We start from the raw sequence: 20,089 nt of genomic DNA, 5'->3' as shown, positions 1-20,089 counted from the left end.
TTACAATGCTCCTATGAAGTGCTTGGAATGTTTCATTACATTAAAAGTGCCATATAAATATAAGTTGCTCAATTATCACAAGTCATTAAAAGGATACTTGAAATAACGACAACTTTCTGTGGCATGTGTACCTTGTGCCTACCATGCAAGTACAAGAACTTCATGCTACTCAATGCATTTGAACGGGAAGCCAGAAAGGAGATGCCATTTTCACAAAGCTAATTGCAGAGTGGGATTCTGCCAGCAACTTTTCTCTTTCTTTATTTAATCTGCCTTCGCTAAAGTTGCTGTGGCATTTGGGTATATATGGCAAAGAGTGCTATTAGCCTCACTGTTACTTTGACAGCAAATTTAGTCCAAACTATTTTGATATTTGTTGTTACATTAGTTATATTTTCACTTGTGTTTTTACTGCTTCCAGTGATCACAAAGTTCATGGTGTTGACTTCTCATCTAAATTTTAGAGAGGCTTTAAATATAATGGGGTGAGATCCACCATGTCAGTTTCTGCTGTCTTTTTTTTTACTAGGTTGTTCACTGAATCTCCCATGTCATGGCACAGAACTATCATCAATTAGACACACATTGGCTGCACAGAGGGCGCAGTGTTCTAAGTTGGCAAGAACACATAATCTTCAGAATCTCTTTGCCAGTTTGTGCACTACAATGATAATTATATGTAGAGGGTGGAGGTTGTGCAAATAATGTCAATGTTAGTTCACTCAATGTAGGTGTAGTTTTTCCCATTACTTGGAAAAAATTCAGCCCAAGGCCAAGAGGGCGGCTAATGTGTGGAATGGAAAAAAATTCTTCTGATGTTGGCGTTGCTCCAAAGCACATTATAAAGAACTCCAGTCCTCAGCACTAATATTCTTCACCGCCCATAATAACCCTGCCGAATATGAGAGTATAAAAGAGGCCCCAAACCTGAAAATGGGACATCACCTTCAGACTCAAATTAAAAAGGTGATGTCTCAGTTTCGGTGCAACATGTAGCAAAGACTCTAGATCAAAACCCACAACATATTTTTGAGAAATGGCCAATTGAACCGATAAAAGGAAATACAGTAAATGGTAGTGTAGAAGGCTTTCTATAAGCTATCTCAAGAGGCTTCCTAGTAAAATTTAGGTATATTGCGTAAAAGGAAATGTTGTAGCATGGATCGAAAGTCAATAGATTGATGCATCAATAACTTGTATTTATATCGCACCTTTAATGAAATAAAATGCCCCAAGTCATTTCATAGGAGCATTGCAAAACAAAATTAGACAGAGGCACATAAGGTGATATTAGTGCAGATGGCCAAAAGCAAGGTTGAAGAGGTTGGTTTTGAGCAGTGTCTTAAAGGAAGAGAGAGGTAAAAAGGTGGTGATGCTTAGGGAGGGAATTCCAGAGCTTAGGGCCTAGGCAGCTGAAAGCACAGCTGCCAGTGGTGAAGCAATTAAAATTGGGGATGCTCAAAGAGGCCAGAATTATATGTGCAGATGCCTTGGACAATTGTAGAATTGGAGGAGATTAAAGATAGGGAAGGACCAAAGCATGGAGGGATTTGAAAACCAGGATGAGAATTTTAAAATCAAGGTGTAGCTTGACCGTAAGCCAGTGTAGTCAGCAAGCACAGACATGATAGACAAGCGGGACTTGATGCAAGTAAGAACATGGACTGCAGAATGTTGGATGACCTCAAGTTTACAGAGGTCCGAACATGGGAAGTCAGCCAGGCCTGTGATGGCATAGTCAAGTGTAAAAGTAACAAAGGCATGAATGATGGGTTTCTGCAGCAGATGAGCTGAGACAGAGGAGAAGTTGGGTGATGTTACAGAGGTGGAAATCGGCAGTCTGAGTGATGGTGCAGATATGTGATTGGATACTCATCTTGGCTCAGAAATGGCACTGAGGTTGGAAACAGTCTGTTTTAGTCTCAGACAGTTACATTAGCAAAAAGGTTGAAGAAAATGGGTGTTCAGATTGGAGAAAGGCTGGAAGTATGTACCCTGTAGGTCAGAGTTAGGTGCACTTTTATGCTCTTGTAGGTTGGTTTACACTTGGCCAAAGGGAACAAAATTTTGAAATTTGTTGATGGTGTAAAGCAGGTTTGGCAAACAGTGAAGGGTCTGTGAAAGACTTCAAGAGGCATGGATAGATTAGAGGAATAAGTAAATAATTAACATTCAATTTAATGTGAGTAATTATGGTGTAGTGCATTTTCAGAGATGAAACAAATGATGAGAGTATACACTTGAACGGTGTGATGAACAGCAACAGCTAGGGGTTCAGATACTTATTTCCTGAAAGTGTACCTGTAAGGTAGGTAAAGCTATTTAAAAGCCAACAGCATTTTGGGTTTTATAAATAGGAACAGAAGGTACAGAATAAAAAGATAATATATTTTTACAAAACGGTTAGAACATGGAATGCTCTACTGTGTGCCATTCAAGAAAGGCTATTAAAGCCATGGAGCCTATAACAGTGTACATTCAATAGGATTATGCCATAGATGGCAAACGTTAATTATAAGGAGACTTGGAAAATTGGGACCACCTTCACTGGAGCAGAGAAGTTTGAGAGAAATTAAGTTAAAATGATGGTTTATAATTAAGGTTGATGGTGAATCAGGGAAGTCACTAATGAGGGTCTGATTTAAAATTCTCGCTAAGAGGTTGACGAGAAAGGTGAGCAGAAACGTCTTTATGCATATGGTCGGTGATTCATACATTGCTTTGCTATAGGAACTGGTTGAGTAGAGACCTTTTCTATCTTTTAAGGGAAAATCGGGTAAATATTTGAAGCTGGTAGGCTTTGGAGATCAATGTTAGATATTTCCAGCAAGGACCTTTACATTGATACAATGTTTCCCGTGTTGTATGCATACTTTAGTTCTACTAATGAAACACCCCAATCAAACAAGGGGCTCAGCATGCAGAATGGAGCAGAATGACAGGGGCAGGACAAAAAAATTGGAACCTCTTGCAACAGCCAATGATAATCCACCTCCTACATTCTTGGGATGTTCCTTCTGTAACACCCAGAACCACAGCCAACGCTGAGCACTGAGATTTTTGTTGCCAAAAATAATGGTGAGGTTAATGGCTCTTGTCATTATTTATCTGCAAATTTTACATCAACTCCATGTGAGGGACTGATGCACAGTTAAGTTCAAATATCCAAATGTTGCTGTCTGCCTGAAATGCATTCACTGGCATGAAGTTGCTATATTTGCACAGTAGATACAAACTAAACTTGCCAGTGAAGTTAGGACTTGTTCATTTCAGTCCAAGTATCCTTTTAACAACATGATGATAAATATTAATTACTGCAAATCAGTCTCTAGCACTGAAAAAAAACCTTGACCTACCTTAAAAGAGAATAGTTTCTGTAAAAAAACCTACTGTAACCTCGGAAACGTGCAAAAATCTCAAGACAAATTGGTACAAACTTTAGCTGCCTCATTCTCTTTTGAAAGCAGAAACATTGCTAATCTAATCATCAGTCTTTAATCAAGGATGAAATTCCATTCTGACCTCAAATACATTAATAGTGTAACCAGCTGCCTTCCCACCACAACTTTTCCAAAGTTTCTACAGCGGTATTCTGAATTTTTGTGCATAGCCCCACACAATTCACCCTTCCATACAGAGGGCATCATGGTGACTATAGTAGGAGACCTGAACAGTGTCCCATTATCATGCCTTTACAGGCCTTGACACACTTGACTTGACACACCCCAAGCAGGCAGCCAGCTGTGCCCGAGAGTTGCAGCAAATGATGCTTTATAGATGCAAGGCGTGCGCTCCACACAATAGTAAGCAGTTCACCATTTGCTCTAATCCAGAGACTTTTCAAATTCCTGAGGCAGTTGAAAGCCACTTCATATGAAGACATGGGAGTTGTCACCGTGTCCTTCACATTTAAATGAAAATTGCTGAAGTATTTAAGCTATAATATAAAGAGTATTGAGTAAAATACACTTCACCCACTGACACATGTTCACCTGGGATAATTGCACATTCCACAGTGTATTATGTATTAAATTTGAAATCTGTATAACTTGAAAGCATAAAGGTGTGTTAATGAGATACATCACAATGTTAACTCTACAGTTCAGTGACTTATTGCAATAATTTTGGTTGAGTTAACATTTGACATTGTGTGTGTTGAAAATATCAGTAATTTGCCCTTGGGATTACTGATTACTAATTTTTGACAAGTCCTTTTGATGATACCCCCACCCCCCCTAGCCTGGTTTGTAGAAGCTTCAAGTTTGGTGTGGTAATCTCCAACATTTGATGGTCTCTTCCCTGAATCGAACTTTCCAAATTGGCTGCTTGGATTTAAAATTTATGAATTAGAGTTATGAATAATAAAGGAATGACTGGGAACAAAACATTACTATATTAGATGAGATTGATTTCCAAGAAGTGCCATTTTATCAGCTTTTGTAACTTTGGCCATCTGATCAGAACTGGCATTTTTCTTTGTTTCCTCCATCCTATGGCCTCTTCAATTGTTGGCATGATCAACTGTATTAAATCTCCTCAAGTTAATTTCACACAGGATCCTTATCATCAGATTGACTAGACCCACCAGACCCTGGAGCAACAGTAGCGATATTGGATAGGATAAAAAGTGATAAAGGGGAGATACTTAAAAGGCTGGCAGCACTTAAAAAGTAGAATATTATCTGATATCTTCAGCAATATTTTAACATATAAATATTTTAAGAAGTTATTCGAACAGCACCCTAAATAACTTACTACTTGCTGGGTACAGAACAATTAGTACAAAACAGTTTTCAGTTGGTCTAGAAACAGGTCTTCAAATTATACCATCAGCATCCAAATTATCCCAAAGGTTAGCTGTGTAAGTTATTCACAGTTTGACGAGCAGCCAATCTAGGGAAATGTGCATTAGCCCTGTGTAACAATTATTTGTTCTAGCGAACATTGGATTGCCTGTGGAGGAAATGGTCACTTCTTTCATAACTTGAATGAAAAGGAGACCACAAATGCTGGATGAGCAGAAAGTGTGAAGCAAATGTCTTCTCTTATGGTTGGAGAATGCATTATGTTGCATATAGTTATCATCTCAAGTTTAAGGTAGTAGAAGTGGCAGTTCTGGAAATAAATTCCACAAACGGTGATTTGTAAAAAAAATGCATTTTTTTTTAAGACTCAAGCTAAACCTATTATCAACGCGTTGTGATAAAACCTGACTTCTGTAATCAGTAGTGCATTCTTCCCTCTGCCTGATAAGTGCTGGCGCTTGGCAATGTTTCCTTTCCCTTGTTTTTCATCAGGTGAACACAGACTCCATTTGATATTAGCATGCTTCCTCTTGTATTTTTTTCATCTCTCTTTTGAGGCTTCTATAATTTCTTATGGTTCACTAGGTTGATTCCTGGGATGAAGAGGTTGGCTTATGAGGAGAGGTTGAGCAGGTTGGGTCTATATCATTGAAGTTTAGAAGTATGAGAGGTGATCTTGTTGAGACATATCAGATTCTGAGGGGGCTTGACATGGTATATGCTGAGAGGATGTTTCTCCTTGGCGAATCTGGAATAGGGGGCACGGTTTAAAAATGAGGGATCTCCATTTAAGATGGAGATAAGGAGGAATTTCTTCTCTCTCAGGGTCATTAGTCTTTGGAATTCTTACCCCCAGCAAGTAATGGAAGCTGGGAAATTGAATATATTCAAGGCTGAGTTAGACAAATGCTTGATCTACAAGGGAGTCAAAGGCAGATAGGAAAGTTGAATTAATGCCACAATCAGATCAACCATGATCTTATTGAATGGCGGAGCAGGCTCAAGGGATCAAATGACCTACTCCACCTATTTGTTGTGTTTTTATGTTCACCCTGGCAACTGCCTGAGGCTGAACCAGAGTCTTCACAACCTCGGTGCCATATTTAAGCTTTCATGACAGATGGTGGAATTTAAATTCAATAAAAAATCTGGAATTGAAAGTATAATGATGATTATAAAATCCTACCTGGTTCACTAATGTCGTTTAGGGAGGGAAACCTGCCATCCTTACCTGATCTGGCAGATCTAGATGTGGTTGACTCTTAAATGCTCTCTGAAATGGCATAGTAAGGCACTCAGTTGTATCAAAGCGCTAAAATGTTAATAAAAAGGAATGAAACCGGACGGACTATCCAGCATCAAACTAGACACATGGAATAGACAGTGTCAAAACCAGAACAAAAACAGAATTAACTGGAAAAACTCAGCAGGTCTGGCAGCATCGGCAGCGAAGAAAAGAGTTGACGTTTCGAGTCTTCATGTCAAAACCAGTCCTGTCGACATCTGAGCGCTTGTGCCAAAATTGAGGGGAGGTGTCCCGCAGAGTAGTCGAGCAAAGCCTGACATAGTCATATTCACAGAATCATACTTACGGATAATGTCTCAGACACCACTGGTAGGACAGGCCCAGCAGAGGTAGTGGCACAGTGGTATACAGTCGGGAGGGAGTTGCCCTGGGAGTCCTCAACATCAGCTCTGGACCACCTGAAGTCTCATGGCATCAGGTCAAACATAGACAAGGAGACCTCCTGCTGATTACCACGTACCGTCCCCCCTCAGCTGATGAATCAGTCCTCCATGTTGAACACCATTTGGAGGAAGCACTTTACCCATTCCTTTGTTACCTCTAGATTTGAGCATTCTGATGCAGTCCTGGCTGGCCTCCTATATTCTACCCTCTGTGAGCTTCTGGTCAGCCAAATCCTTGCTGCCTGTGTCCTAACTAGCACCAGATGCTGTTCATATATCACCCCTATGCATGCTGACCTATACTGGCTCCCATTTAAACAATTGTTCGCTCTTTAAAATTCTCATCCTTATTTTCAAATTCCTCTATTCCTGTAATCTCCTCAAGACCCAAAACCCTCCAAGGTACACCTCTCTAATTCCAATTTATTGAGCATTCCAGATTTTAATCACTCCTCCATTGGTGGCCTTGCTTTCAGCTGTTTTGGACTTAAGCTCTGAAATTCCCTCCCTATACCTCTCTACCTTACTTCCCTCCTTTTAAGACAGTCATTAAAATCTACTTTATTTTTACAAAGATTTTGGTCATCTGTCCTGATATCATTTTATGTGACTAGGTGTCATATTTTGTTTTATAATGCCTCTGTGACACTTTGGTGTGTTTTATTGCAAAAATGGTGCTATGTACATACAGGTTGTTAATATGTTTGGTTCTTTCCCCAACCAGCATGTGTAACATTTGGATTGTCCTAAGTTACTGTATGTTTTGATATGACATCAGGAAGTTAAGACGCAAGTCTCAAATGGCTTAATATTACAATTAAATTGAGTGGTGTAATGTTATGCTATCAACTTTGAGCTACAATGACATAGATTAGAGGAAACAATATCTAATGTTTGCACACACACTGAAACAAAAGTGTTGTACAAGCCCTCTGATGTCAATTGTTTTTGATTAGTGCTAGATTTCAGAATGACATACACTTCAAACTTGTATTGGCTGTTTTACTTGCACACCCTGCCAGTGTGTAAACAGCTGTCAGTTTTGAAAATGCTTTATATTCCTCAAAAAAATGTAGCTGTAGAAATATATTTGGCTAATATTAATACTAATATCGATGTATTTAATGACCAAATAAATAACATGATGAGTTATTCTTCAATAAATATTTTTAATTTTTGTATTTATTCTTGGTAGCAAATCTATTCTTCACTTTGGGCATCAAGTGCAACATTTAGCACCAGTGGAAGCCCAGAATGAAGCTCGCACTATCAAATCATCTTGAAATATTTTCACACTAACTTGCAAAAGTATGAATTCTTCTGCCTCCCGGATTAGCCACTTTAGCAGCTTTTCTGAGTAAGATTGCCAATTTAGATAATTTCAGCTCATAACCAGCAGGAAGAGGAAACAAAAACACAGCTTTCATAGGTAAAAACAAAATTCATGAATATCACATTAAATTACTTGATTTTATGATATTGAGTAGATCTATTAATCCTAAAGCCAACAGCCTTTTTTTTGCAATAATAGCCTGCATAAAAATGAGTTTGTGTGCTTCATGTCTTTGTCAAAGCAAATTGGGTCTTTTGGGTATCTAACCCTAACCTTTTGTTTTCTTTTACTTTAGCTGTAAACTGTAAATTAATCTGTTCATTATATATCAAGAATAGAATGACAACCCTGGATGAAAAGGAGAAGCCTAACCTAAAAAGTATATATCACATTTTTACACTGTTCATATAAATACAGTTGCATGTGGTGGAGGCTTTGGTGCAATGCAGATAACTAGGATAGATGGTACAGAACAGACCATTCAGCCCAACCAGCCCATGCCAGTGTTCGTGTTTATGCTCCACTCCAACCTCCACCCACCCCCATTTTTCTTTACCCAAATCTATCATCATAGCCCTCTACTCCCTTCTCCCTCATTCATATGCTTGTCTAACCTCTATAAAATGTATTTTGTACTAATTGCTTCAACTATTCTGTGGTGGTGAGTTCCACATTCTCATCACTCTTGGGCAAAGAAGTTTCTTCTGAATTTTCTATTGCATTTTTGGCGACTGCCTCATATTGATGGCCTCTGGTTATGCTCTTCACCACAATTTGGAACATTCTGTCTGTGTTCACTCTATCAAAACCTTTCATAACTTTAAAGACCTCTATTAGGTCACCCCTTACCTCTTATGTCACGCCTTGGACTGCCTTTTTTCAAGAGAAAAGAGACCCAGCCTGTTCATCCTTTCCTGAAATGTATTGATACATTTTTCTGGTATCATCCTTGTAAATTTGCTTTGCACCTTCTCCAGTGCCACTATATCTTTTTTATAATATGGCAACTAGAACTGAATGCAATACTTTTAAGTGTGCTCTGACCAAGGTTTGATACAGCTTTAGCAAACTTCGCTACCTTTCAATGTTATCCCTCTTAAAAATAAAACCTAATGTTTGGCTTGCTTTTTATATGGTATTGTTAACATGTGGCGCAACTTTTATTGGTTGGTGCACTTGTACTCCGAAATTCCTTTTTCCTCTACCCCACCTACACTCTCACCTCCCAAGTAATAAATGACCTTCCTATTCTTCCAATTGAAGTTTGCTCTTCATACTTGTTGGACACTTTTTTACATTTCAAAGTGTAAAGTCTGTAAATCTCACCTTTGTTGACCATAGCTGAACTATCTTGTTTTAGTCAGGTACATGGGAGCTGCAGTTGGAACACGGTATCTACAATTCTGCGCCTCTTATACTTTCTCTGATACAGTATATACTGTAGTTATTGTGTAATGTTGTGTGCAATTCTCATATTGATGGGACAAGGCAAAGAATTATTTGTATTTCCATACACTACTATCCGTAAAGTTCAGTTAACTGCACACTTTCTTTTCAGCTGCAATTTCCACGTGGCTCCATAACCTGTAAGTGATATAGGTAATTGTATCTTATTGAAGTACAAATTGCTCACTGAACACCTATTTTGTTCAGAATAGCTGGTATGTTTTAACATGCTGTAAGCGTAACTTTTACATAAAACATACAGCACAGAAGCAGGCCATTTGTCCCAACCAGTCTATTTTGGCATTTGTGCTCCATTTGAACATTTTCCTTTATGTCCCCATCTAAATCTGTCAACTTAACCCTCATTCCCTTCTCCTTCATTTGTTAACCTTTAAATGCACCTATACTATTCACCTCAACCACTTCATGTGATAGTGAGCTCCCCATTCTCACCACACCCTGGGTAAAGAGGTTTCTTCTGAATTCCCTATTTGACTTCTTCATGATTTATATAGATGACCTCGTATTTTGCTCTACTCCACAACCTTTTTATTCTTTCACAGGATATGGGTATCGCTAGCATGCCAGCATTTGTTGCCATCCCTAATTGTTCTTGAGAAGGCCATGTTGAGCCACCGCCTTGAACTGTGGCAGTCCATGTGGTATAACAAGTGGAAATATCTTCTGTATGTCAGTTTAGTCTGCCAACATTAGCAAACCAAGTAAACCAATGAGAGTTTAAAGTGGGGAGCCTTGCTTTTTACTTCATGGTGTGATTTTTGCAGAAAGGAAAATAAATCGCATGTTGCCCTACTGAGGGTGAAGTCGGGCTGAAACCATTGCCATTTTGGTAGTTACAATGAAAAGTTAGATATAGAACTGAATAAGATTAGTACTTTTTTTTTCAAATGAGTAAAATTTGCTAATAGTAATATCTGCTACATCCTTTTTTTTTTCATTTATGGGATGTGGATCTCGCTGGCAAGGCCAGCATTTGTTGCCCTTGAGAAGGTAGTGGTGACTCACTTTCTTGAACTGCTGCAATCCTGTGATGCAGGTGCTCCCACAGCGCTGTTAGGTAGAGGATTCCATGACTTGACTGAGCGACAGTGAAGGAACAGCAATATACTTCCAAGTTAGAATGGTGTGTGACTTAGAGGAGAGCTTGGAGCTGGTGGTGCTCCCATGTGCCAGTTGCCTTTGTTCTTATAGGTGGAACTTGCTGTCACGGAGAGTGGTTAAGACAAATAGTATATTTTTCTTTCTGACCTAGTCAGACAAGAATTTCATAATTATCTTTTGGAAGGCAAATTGGTGTCCCTGTCCTTATTCTCACCCATAGCTGTGTACAGGAAGATTTAGGGAAACAAAGGGCAACAGGATCTGAAGAGACATGGGATGAAACCCCATGAACATAAAAGGCACACCTCCTTCATCTTCTAGTGCTTGGCAAGCTAATTTTGATTCAAGAACAGTGCAGCATAGGCTCAAAACACCCTTGCAGTAAGCCCCTCCCCCAGTCACTGGCATCAGAACCATCATTTGGCTTACTGATTATACACCTTACCACTGCCCAAGGCTACACTAGTCTCAAAACATCCGATCTCGCCTGATCTTGGAAGCTAAGCAGACTCAGACCTGGTTAGTACTTGCATAGGAGATGTTCAAAGTAGACCATTTATGTACACAAACTCAATAACATGTGCAAATGATACAGGCTTTAAATCTACCCATGTGCACCCTTGCGTACCTGATGTGGGGTTTTCTTGTATCTTTTCTGGGTGCTGTGGTGTGATGCTACCCCCTTGCTGGCTGCTGCAGTGGAATCAGGTTGCTAACCTTTAATGTCCCTTTGTCTGTGATGTCTTTGGTTTTTGTCCCCTGGTCGCCTGAGGCTATGAGGGCCCCAGTATTGTGGGAGTCTCTTGCACAGGGTTAGGTGGTACGTCAGTTGATGCAGCACTGGAAGACATCTTTGCCAATGGTTATGGGCAATGGAAGAGAGGCTGTCCTCATCAGAAGCACCCTGAGAGGCACCCTTTGATGTTGTCAGCTGCTGCTCACCCTCCACCATGAGATCCATTTGTCCCTCTCTGCTTTCTGGTGAGGGACCAGGAGCTGGATGTAATGCCATGTTCCTTGTTCCCCCATATCGCCCTAGATCTGGGCCCTGAGCTTAGACAAGACGATGCAGTGCAGGTCAGAATCAATACCCACGATTGCTTCAGTAATGTGCTGCGTTTGGCCCTCCGAGTTAGCCGCCAGTCTGTCAGTGGATGAAACTGTATGTTCTGCTGAATGGGTGATCACAGTGCTCATGACTTGCTTGGACTCCACCAAAGTCCATGTCAGAATGCATAACCATTCTGATCTCTGCCATATCTCCATGAACTTCGTGCTAGACATTGAGCATCTGCCACTTTATGGACAACTTCAAAGACTCATCATCCGACTGCGACTTAGCACCTGGCTCTCTAGCCTGCAGGAGGCCGGTCCAGTTTTAGTCCCTGGCAGCTGCCCATGCGACTGATGTGCCCTCACCAGATTGTGGTTCCTTTACATCTGAGGCATATGGATACCCACCATCATATTAGTATCTGCACTGTTGCTGGATGCAGAGCAAGGATGTAATGTTACACTTGCTGAGGCATCCTCTTCCTCTTCAGAGGTTATTGTGGGATCCTCGGGAAAGAGGACATAAATAGGGATGTGCAAAGAGACATAAATAGGGATGGTTAGCACCTCGAGGTGAGAAGTAGTCTCTACATTGACAGCACTGCATTCATTGTGAAATGTTACTCATTGTTTGCATTTTTAAATTTTCAATATGTAGTCACTCATTATTCGCCGATGCACGAGAACCTTCAAAATCTCAAACCATCAATGCATCATTCGTAACAGCATACCAGACATTATGCACCCTCCCCTTCTTAGCTCCCTTAACCCATCTATCTTTCAATTGTAAAGAATGTCCCTTGCAATCTCACCAGCCCTGGGACCTTCCTCCTAACTCTCTATATGATACTAAGGCCTATGGAGGTATGTTTGGGGGGCAGTGGGAAGTGTAAAAGGCACACTGGTTAGTGAGCGCAAATCATTGACAAAGGATGAAAGAAGCTAGTTGCAGAAACCTGAGCACCTTTAACCAAAGAAGATTGTACAGTTACAACAACAATAGGCATGATGGGCCAAATGGTCTTTTTTGTGCTGTATCTTTCTATGCTTCTATGAAATAAAAGGACTTAATCATGATGCACACAACAGACACAACATATTTTACAATAATTTTATTGTTTTTTTTAATGTTTTGTTCTATTTTCTGAAATGCTAAATGCTTCACAAGAGTTAACTATGATATGTTTATTACAGTACTGCACATTCTTTGCACTTATTGAAAACTTGCTGTTGTGGAAATGAAGGGCAATTAGGGATAAAGTACTCACTGTCTATATGAGTAAATCAGTATCATTATAGCTTATTGCAGAAGACTTTTAATAGCCAATCAGTTTGAAAGCTAGGTAGCCAATTTCTTCTCCTTCATAGGCAATCTCTTGGGTTTGAGGATGACTTGTTTCTGCTTCAGTTCAATGGGTTCTGAGATGGCTGATAAGCCCATGTACCCAATCCATACACAATTCAAAACGCATATTGATTGTCCTTTACAGGGATAATTTAATATTTGGCCCTAAAGAACTCTGTTATAATTATGATGGATTGCATTTCAAATTTATTGAGTTTTCGTTATTCATCTGCAATATTTGTTTTGTCTTAATTTATACCCACATTGGAATGAGGATTTGTTTTTGACACTATTAAATTACAATGTAACAACATAGCTACAGTGATATAAGGTTGTTGTGTTATCAAAGAGTTTAATATCAATTTTTTGCTGCTGTTATTTAATAATTCTTAACATCAACCATTTTGGTGTTCTTATTTACACCATACATTTTTAAAAAGCCTTAGAGTAGGCCAATACAGTTGTGCTCAAAAATTGACCTTGGGTCAATTTGTAGTCTGTCCGTTACTTATGTCCTGCAGCAGACTCGCTCTGCAGGGTTTATGCAACCCTGGCAGTTAGATATTTTCCAAGCTGAGATTCAGTACTATCCTTCTTGTCCAGGAAGAAGTCAAAGGAATGTAAATAGGAGGCATGGCTGTCCCAGCTTCTATATATCAAGACAAATAGCACTATTAAAATTTGATTAGGCTTATTTTTGTCTCTTTTTCTGTGGGTCTGGCTAGCCCTGCATGACTGAAATCAGGAGCTTGCTGTGTGAATTGCAGCCACAGCCATGGTGATGCAGGGTGTTGCAGCATTCTACAAGACTAGCCTTGAGTAAAACCTCAGTTTGCATTTAATGCTGACCTAGTACAGTAGGTGATATATTAAGGGTAAAAGTGCTGACCCATTTTTTGGTACAATTTTACACAAAACTCAAGTCATGTTGATTTTCGTACTGAGAGTCTTGAGTCCTCTGTGTCAGATCTTGCCATTGGCTTTCTTTCAAATAGATCTTTTATTGTGGAGATAGAGTTGTGATGGTTTGAGGCAGCTTTGCATAATGTTCAACAGTTTTTTTGAAAACATTCTTGAGCTACAGTTCACGAAACAAACTCGATTTAAAAAAATTTCAGTTTTCTAGGTTAGTTATACAACATAACAGACAAAGCACAGCTAATCATTAAAAACAAGGCGCAAGAGACTATGCAATACATAAATTAAGTTCACTAACATGGATAGTACTGGAAAATAATTCCGTTTGAGTTGTTAGTAAAGCAGTTAGTTACCTGTTAAGACACACTGTTTGAAGGTGGTGTTCTTGCAAAATAAAACCAATAAGACTTCAAATTAAACTCTTTTTAAAACTTAGACAAAACAGAGTTAAAGAAGGGGGGAAAAATAGTTATGTAAGAGTCCATGCAGCAGGCATACAGGGTATGGACATGACTCTGGGTTGGTCACACATTGCATGAATATGATAATATTTAGCCTTTGCATGTTGTAGCAGTGAATTTTCCCCACAATTCTCCTCACGCTGAGTTTCTTGCCTCAGCTGGGTCATGTGAAGAGGCACAGTTGGGAGTTAATGTGGATAGCATGTTTACTCCAGTCATGAAAGAAGAAAAGAATATCTCAGAAATCACAAAGGTGTGAGTGAATTATAGTGGTCTTCTGTGAAATAAATAGCATTTAACCAATTTCATGTGTGGCTGACATGACTTTATGCTTGGTTTGTGCCTGATCTCGGTTGAATAGAGGAAGGGCAGTGGTGGCTATGGAGCTGTGCCACTGCTGTTAATTTTGAGATTTCCCACTGGAAGTCAAGACAGCCATTGAATATGTGGTTCCCAATACGAGTGGCTGTATTCAAGTAGCAGAGCAATGTTGGATTGATATTTTCGATTGTTATTGGCACAGCACCACTGGACACAAGGTTGCAAGTATGTTCTTGACATCAGAGTTCCTACAGCATGTAGAGCAGATTTTAAATTTTAGAAGGCCTTATTAAAGAGTGCAATCTATTTGGGGATGGATTTAGTCAACTCAATGGGGCCTCACCCACCGGTAGGAGAACCGGCGATCCCATCATAGAACCCATCAGTTCCTTGGGGGAGACCTAATGGTCATAAGTGGAACTTTCCCTGGGATTCAGGACCCTTGCAGAGGAAGTCCTGCCTACTGAGAGCTACTGGCCAATCAGAGGCTGGGAGCTGCCCATTGCTTGTCAGCACTAGGAGTGGCAGCAGTGCTAGCAATGCACCCATCAGAGGCCCAGGATCACTGACCGACCGTGGTAAAAGATGAGTGAGGGTGGGAAGGGGATTGCAGAATACAGGTCGTGGGAGGGGGGCGCAATTGGGTTGGAAGCAAGCGTCGGGTGGCTTTTAGCAGATCCCACTTCCCGATGCTGGATTCCTCAGTCAGGCAAACCTGACAGGAGTTGCAGGGTGATGTTTGGGAGCCACAGGAAATCCTGTTTAATCCCTGAGCCGAATTGTGGTGGGCTCAGGGATAATAGGTGTCAATTGGCTCGTTAGTGTGCCTTTGATGTTCTGCCAATGTCGGATGGGAACTTGTGTCAGTCCTTTCTGTCCTCTAACTTAATTGGGGGAGGTTTTGCAACCAAGACTGATGCAAGGTCTCTCCCACAGTTAAGTGGGCCTGGCAGCTGTGGTTTCCACTGCAAAAGGCTGCATTAAATCCAACCCCTAGTCTGCTTTGCAGATGCCTCAGAGATATCCTTGTTTCACTAAAGCAGATGCCAAAGGACTGTCAGCGACCGTTTTCTATCCCACATCCCACTGGACTCTCTGACACACACAGGAATTTTGCTCAAAGTCTGCCAGAGTTATTCAAATTATGCTGATCTGGGAAGTTCCATTGCAAACATGCCACTTTGCTTTCCTCCAAAGCAGAAAATCCTGGCTTATGGGTATAAAACCTTGAGTGGTACATTCTGCGTGCTCCTTGTTAAGAGTTGACACTTATTAGAGTTTTACTTAGTTTTCTTTTATTCACTTTATATTTATAACTGTTCCATTATGTTATGATCCCCATAAAGACTGTTGACTTCTTAAAAAGAAAGGAATCCCCATGACATCACAAAAAGAAAACCGCTGGACAGGAGTTCACTTTCTAAAAAACTTTTACTGTAACATAATTAATGTTTGAATTGTGTTAATTTTAGTTAACAAGTGAAGGATATTTCAAATAAAAAGGTAAATTTCACTTTAAATGGTCGATATAACAAAGATATGCCTCACATAGTTACAAGTACATTGCTATCCATGTAAATCTGGGACCACTTGCAATCTCTGTCTTTCCAACGTAGCCTCTCGCTATGTAGGATTTCTCGCTTCCCACTCAATCACTTCAATCCTCGACTCGCATTCAACAGCAGCCATATTCCATTCAAAGCCCCTGGATATGTTTACCAACGACCAGGCACATGTCTACAAACTCTCTCTCACTTGGGTAACAACAGTTCTGATGACACAGAATCCCCAGAGACTCCCTTCTCTGGCAACACTGAGACAGCAGCAATCCACATCCCTTGTCCTTAACTGTCTTCTACTTTCTATTCTTTACAATTGTATAACACACTCATTAGCACTCTGCTCTATTCTCAGAGACCTGCTTCAACACCAGTATCTGCTTGAAGGCTGCCAAACAGAAAACTGTTCCATTTGGAGAGAACCTTGCTCGTTTCCTCTTTACACAAATTCTCAGTGTGTTCTTAACTCCGAAACAAAAAACATTGGCTGACCCAACTCTACTGGTTAGCTTTCTGTTTATCCTTTGCTTCTTGGCTTTACATCCCCATGGCAACCCCAGGTCACATGGGCATTTCTTGGCACTTAATTGTGTCATAATCAGGAAAGCAATTGACCCTCTTTCAGAATAATCCCCAGCCCACTTTGGATTTAAAGGGACAACGCACAATAAGAGAATACATGCTTCCCAAAACACATGGGTCATCACAGTTATATAAGATTATATAATGTTATAAGAAATGATTTCAAGCTTACACAATTAACGATGGATAGGCATGTAAAACATCCCTACCAGACTAGCAAGTCAAATGACACAATATACTCTATTGTACGTTACATATCCAAACAGTATCCAACTGTAGTTTGGGGTCTAGATTATAACTTGAGATAAACCTCCAGCTTGAGACGAAATGCCCAAGATGCTTCACAGGAATATTGTAAACCAAGCATTTCGCCAGTTATTGTTGTTTGATGTCAGCGATCCTTGCTCTTCTGGAACACACATTTGAAGTGCAGTACATTTTGAGGTACAAGTAATAGTTAGTGTTAAATGTGCATCTTTAAACAGGAATGTTCAAAGTTTTTGTCTTTGTGGGCACTAGGGTGCATAGCCTGGAACCTCATGGGCCATGTGCAGACCTAATCAGCCTGGTCCTGTCCTGAAGAATCTAGCGAGGAGGGGGCTTGAAATATGATCAAGGATGTACTTTACCATGCCCCTGCCCCCTCTTCCTACTCTGTTTCTCAGGAAAAAAACCATCTCCTTCATATCCACTTCTTATATCTGGGTGCATGTATGAAAGTCTCAGGCTAATCTAGAAACACTGCCTCTGCTATGCTTTCTGCTATTTGACTTTTCTGATGTAGGATGCTGGAGCTGTTGATCCTAATTTCCAAAGTTCAAACGTTCTATTGTCATCAAAAGGCCACACTAGGCCAAATACAGAAGGGGATGACTGTGCATGGCAGTACTGTAAACATTCTTGCTATAGAACAGCTAAGAAAAAATTTGAACCAAGGAAAAGTAACATTTTGAAATTTAAAAAAAAAATTTCAATGGGTTTACCTCCCTCCTACTGCGACTCATGCAGCACATTTTCTGTTATTTCCATTCTGGTGGAAGCCAGGAAGTCTGTTTCCAATATGATAGTATCCCCAGGGCCCAAATAACAGCTGGAGTTGAGGAGGCCATCTCCAGGCTGGACGGAAGCACACGCCTGCCTGATTTCCACCAGCTGAGCCAGGCCACGATGTTTAAGCTTATGTTCTCGCTGAACTTGCCTTTATCTCAAGCTACTGATATAAACCTATTTTGGTGTTCTGATTTAAAATTTATCCACCAATATAGCGGCAACACTGGAAACCTTCAGCCCACAAATATGACAAACTAGCAAGCATGAAATAAAAGAGGAAGCAAAACTAAGTTGTCTGAACATTATGGCCACGTTTCCAGGAATCAGAGGCTGCATCTGGCCTAATGTGGAATCTTGGGACTCCTTAAAGTGAAAAACAGATAACATTACAGCCCTGTGGTCCTCGTCCTCAGTTAAATTGAATAACCAGGTTATTTGATTCCAAATGTTGTCAAACCACAGATTAATACAACAATATTTTGCATTTTATAGTGTTTTTAATGTAGTAAAGGTCCCAAGATACTTCATGTAGATGTAAGGAATAAGCAATGTTGAGCCAAAGAATTAAATATTAGGAGTTATCAAAAACTTGGCCAAAGCCCCCTTTTTTTAGGAGGGTGTTAAAGGAGGAGAAGGAGATAGAGAGGTTCTTGGAGGGAATTCCAGAGCATAGGTCAAGGCAACCAAAACCATGGCCTCCTAACTGTGAGGCAAAAGAAGGAGAAAAGTACCAGGGAGCAGAGTTAGGGAAATGGAGAGCAAGGTGAAGGAGGAAGCGAAGGCTGCAGAGTTCATAGTGATTCAATATACTGTACTGATTTTACAAATTTACCCATCCAGTTTTATGAATGTTGAATCACAGTACATAGTAGCGGTTATTTGATACGTAAATTCTCTTGCTGTTCTTGTTGTAATGAATTAAACATTTTTGTTTTGCTAGCGTCGTCTTGGAGATGCCGCTAAAAAAGCGATTGGTAAACTTCAAATTAGAACAATCAAGAAAGGTGATAAGGTAATCTTTTTTTTTAAATTAGCCCTCTCAATTTCATTTGCTTTTCTGCTTGAAAACACAGGCTTCGCATTTTAGAACTGACGTTGTTTACAGAATTAACCAGCACTATCTTTTCAAGGGCATTTAGGGATGGGAAATAAATACTTGCCTTGTCAGTGATGTTCACATCCCACAAACAAATATATACAAAAATACCTTAAATAATGACAGCCCACTGCATCTCTCCATGTTATTTTTTCCATGGATTATATCAACATTGCCAGCCCAATGGCCTGAATGATTTTGGACTGCACAGAATCCAGGAACAAAAGACAGATTTTCTTTTTGACTCTTCAAACAGTAACCTACCATCTCTAACCTATTTAGCTTACTTAAGAAAAATGGGAAAATTGCAGCCTGTTCAATGCATTCTCCTTAACTATATTTTTCCGTAGCATATTGTTTTCTTCTGGTCTAGTAGATCCTCACTAGTGCTGATACCACTTCAATTTCTCCTTTACCTTAGAAACAAGGCGTAATGGGAATACAAGCCATTAGAGTTTCCTCTGCCAGTTTTTCTTCCGCACTGTGAAAAACCAGCCAAAGATTTACTTCTGTGTTGCATGCCCTGTTTCAGTTACAATTTTTTTTCAATGACTTAGATTTATATAGTGCTTTTACTGTAATAAAATGTCCCAGGACATTTCATTGGAGCATTACAAAGCATAGTTAGACGCTGAGTCACAAAAGGGCAAACGGCCAAATGCCTGGTCAACAAGGTATGCTTTAAGGAGCACTTTAAAGGTAGAAAGTGAGGCAGAGAGTCGGAGAGGTTTAAGGAGGTTATAGCTCAGGTAGCTGAAGGCACTGCGTTCATTGGTGGAGCAATTAAAATTGGTGAAAATCAAGAAGACAGAATTAGATGAGCACATATCTCGGAAGGGCTGTGTGGCTGGAGGCAAGATAGGGAGGGGTGGAAACATAGACGGATTTCAAAACAAGTATGAGAATTTTGTAATCAAGGCTTTGCTTAACTGGAAGCCAGTGTAGGTCAGCAAGCACAGGACTTGGTACAAGTAAGGATGCCAGCAGCAAGTTTTGGATGACCTCAAGTTTACAGAGGTAGATTGTGGGAGACCAGTCAACAGTGCATTGGATTAGTCGAGTCTAGAGGTAACAAAGGCATGAATGAAGGTCTCAGCTGAAACGGGGAGGATTCAGGCACTGTTACGGAAGTGGAAATAGATAGTCTTGTTGATGATGGGAATATGTATTTAGAAGTTCTTTCCAAGGTCAAAAATGACACTAAGGTTGTGAACAGTCTGGTCTAGTCTCAGACAGTTGCCAAAGAGAAGAATGAAGTCTGTAGCTAGGGAACGGAGTTTAGAGCAGTGTCCGAAGACAATGGCTTCAG

The 20,089-nt window shown here is 40.1% G+C and overlaps 1 protein-coding gene across 3 annotated transcripts in view; it reads left to right on the top strand.

Annotated features, from left to right (window-relative positions):
* rnf150a (ring finger protein 150a) overlaps window positions 1-20,089 on the top strand; it is a 130,173-nt gene that overhangs the window by 63,019 nt on the left and 47,065 nt on the right. For all 3 annotated transcript variants that reach the window (XM_078539134.1, XM_078539143.1, XM_078539124.1), the window contains exon 3: window positions 18,625-18,696. In XM_078539134.1, coding sequence (XP_078395260.1) covers window positions 18,625-18,696 — 72 coding nt within the window. The remainder of the gene's footprint in view (window positions 1-18,624; window positions 18,697-20,089) is intronic.

Source organism: Cetorhinus maximus, chromosome 1 (genome assembly GCF_964194155.1).
Source record: "Cetorhinus maximus chromosome 1, sCetMax3.hap1.1, whole genome shotgun sequence".
Taxonomy (NCBI): domain Eukaryota; kingdom Metazoa; phylum Chordata; class Chondrichthyes; order Lamniformes; family Cetorhinidae; genus Cetorhinus; species Cetorhinus maximus.
Note: the sequence above shows the minus strand (reverse complement) of the source record. Positions and strands in the feature narration are given on the sequence as shown.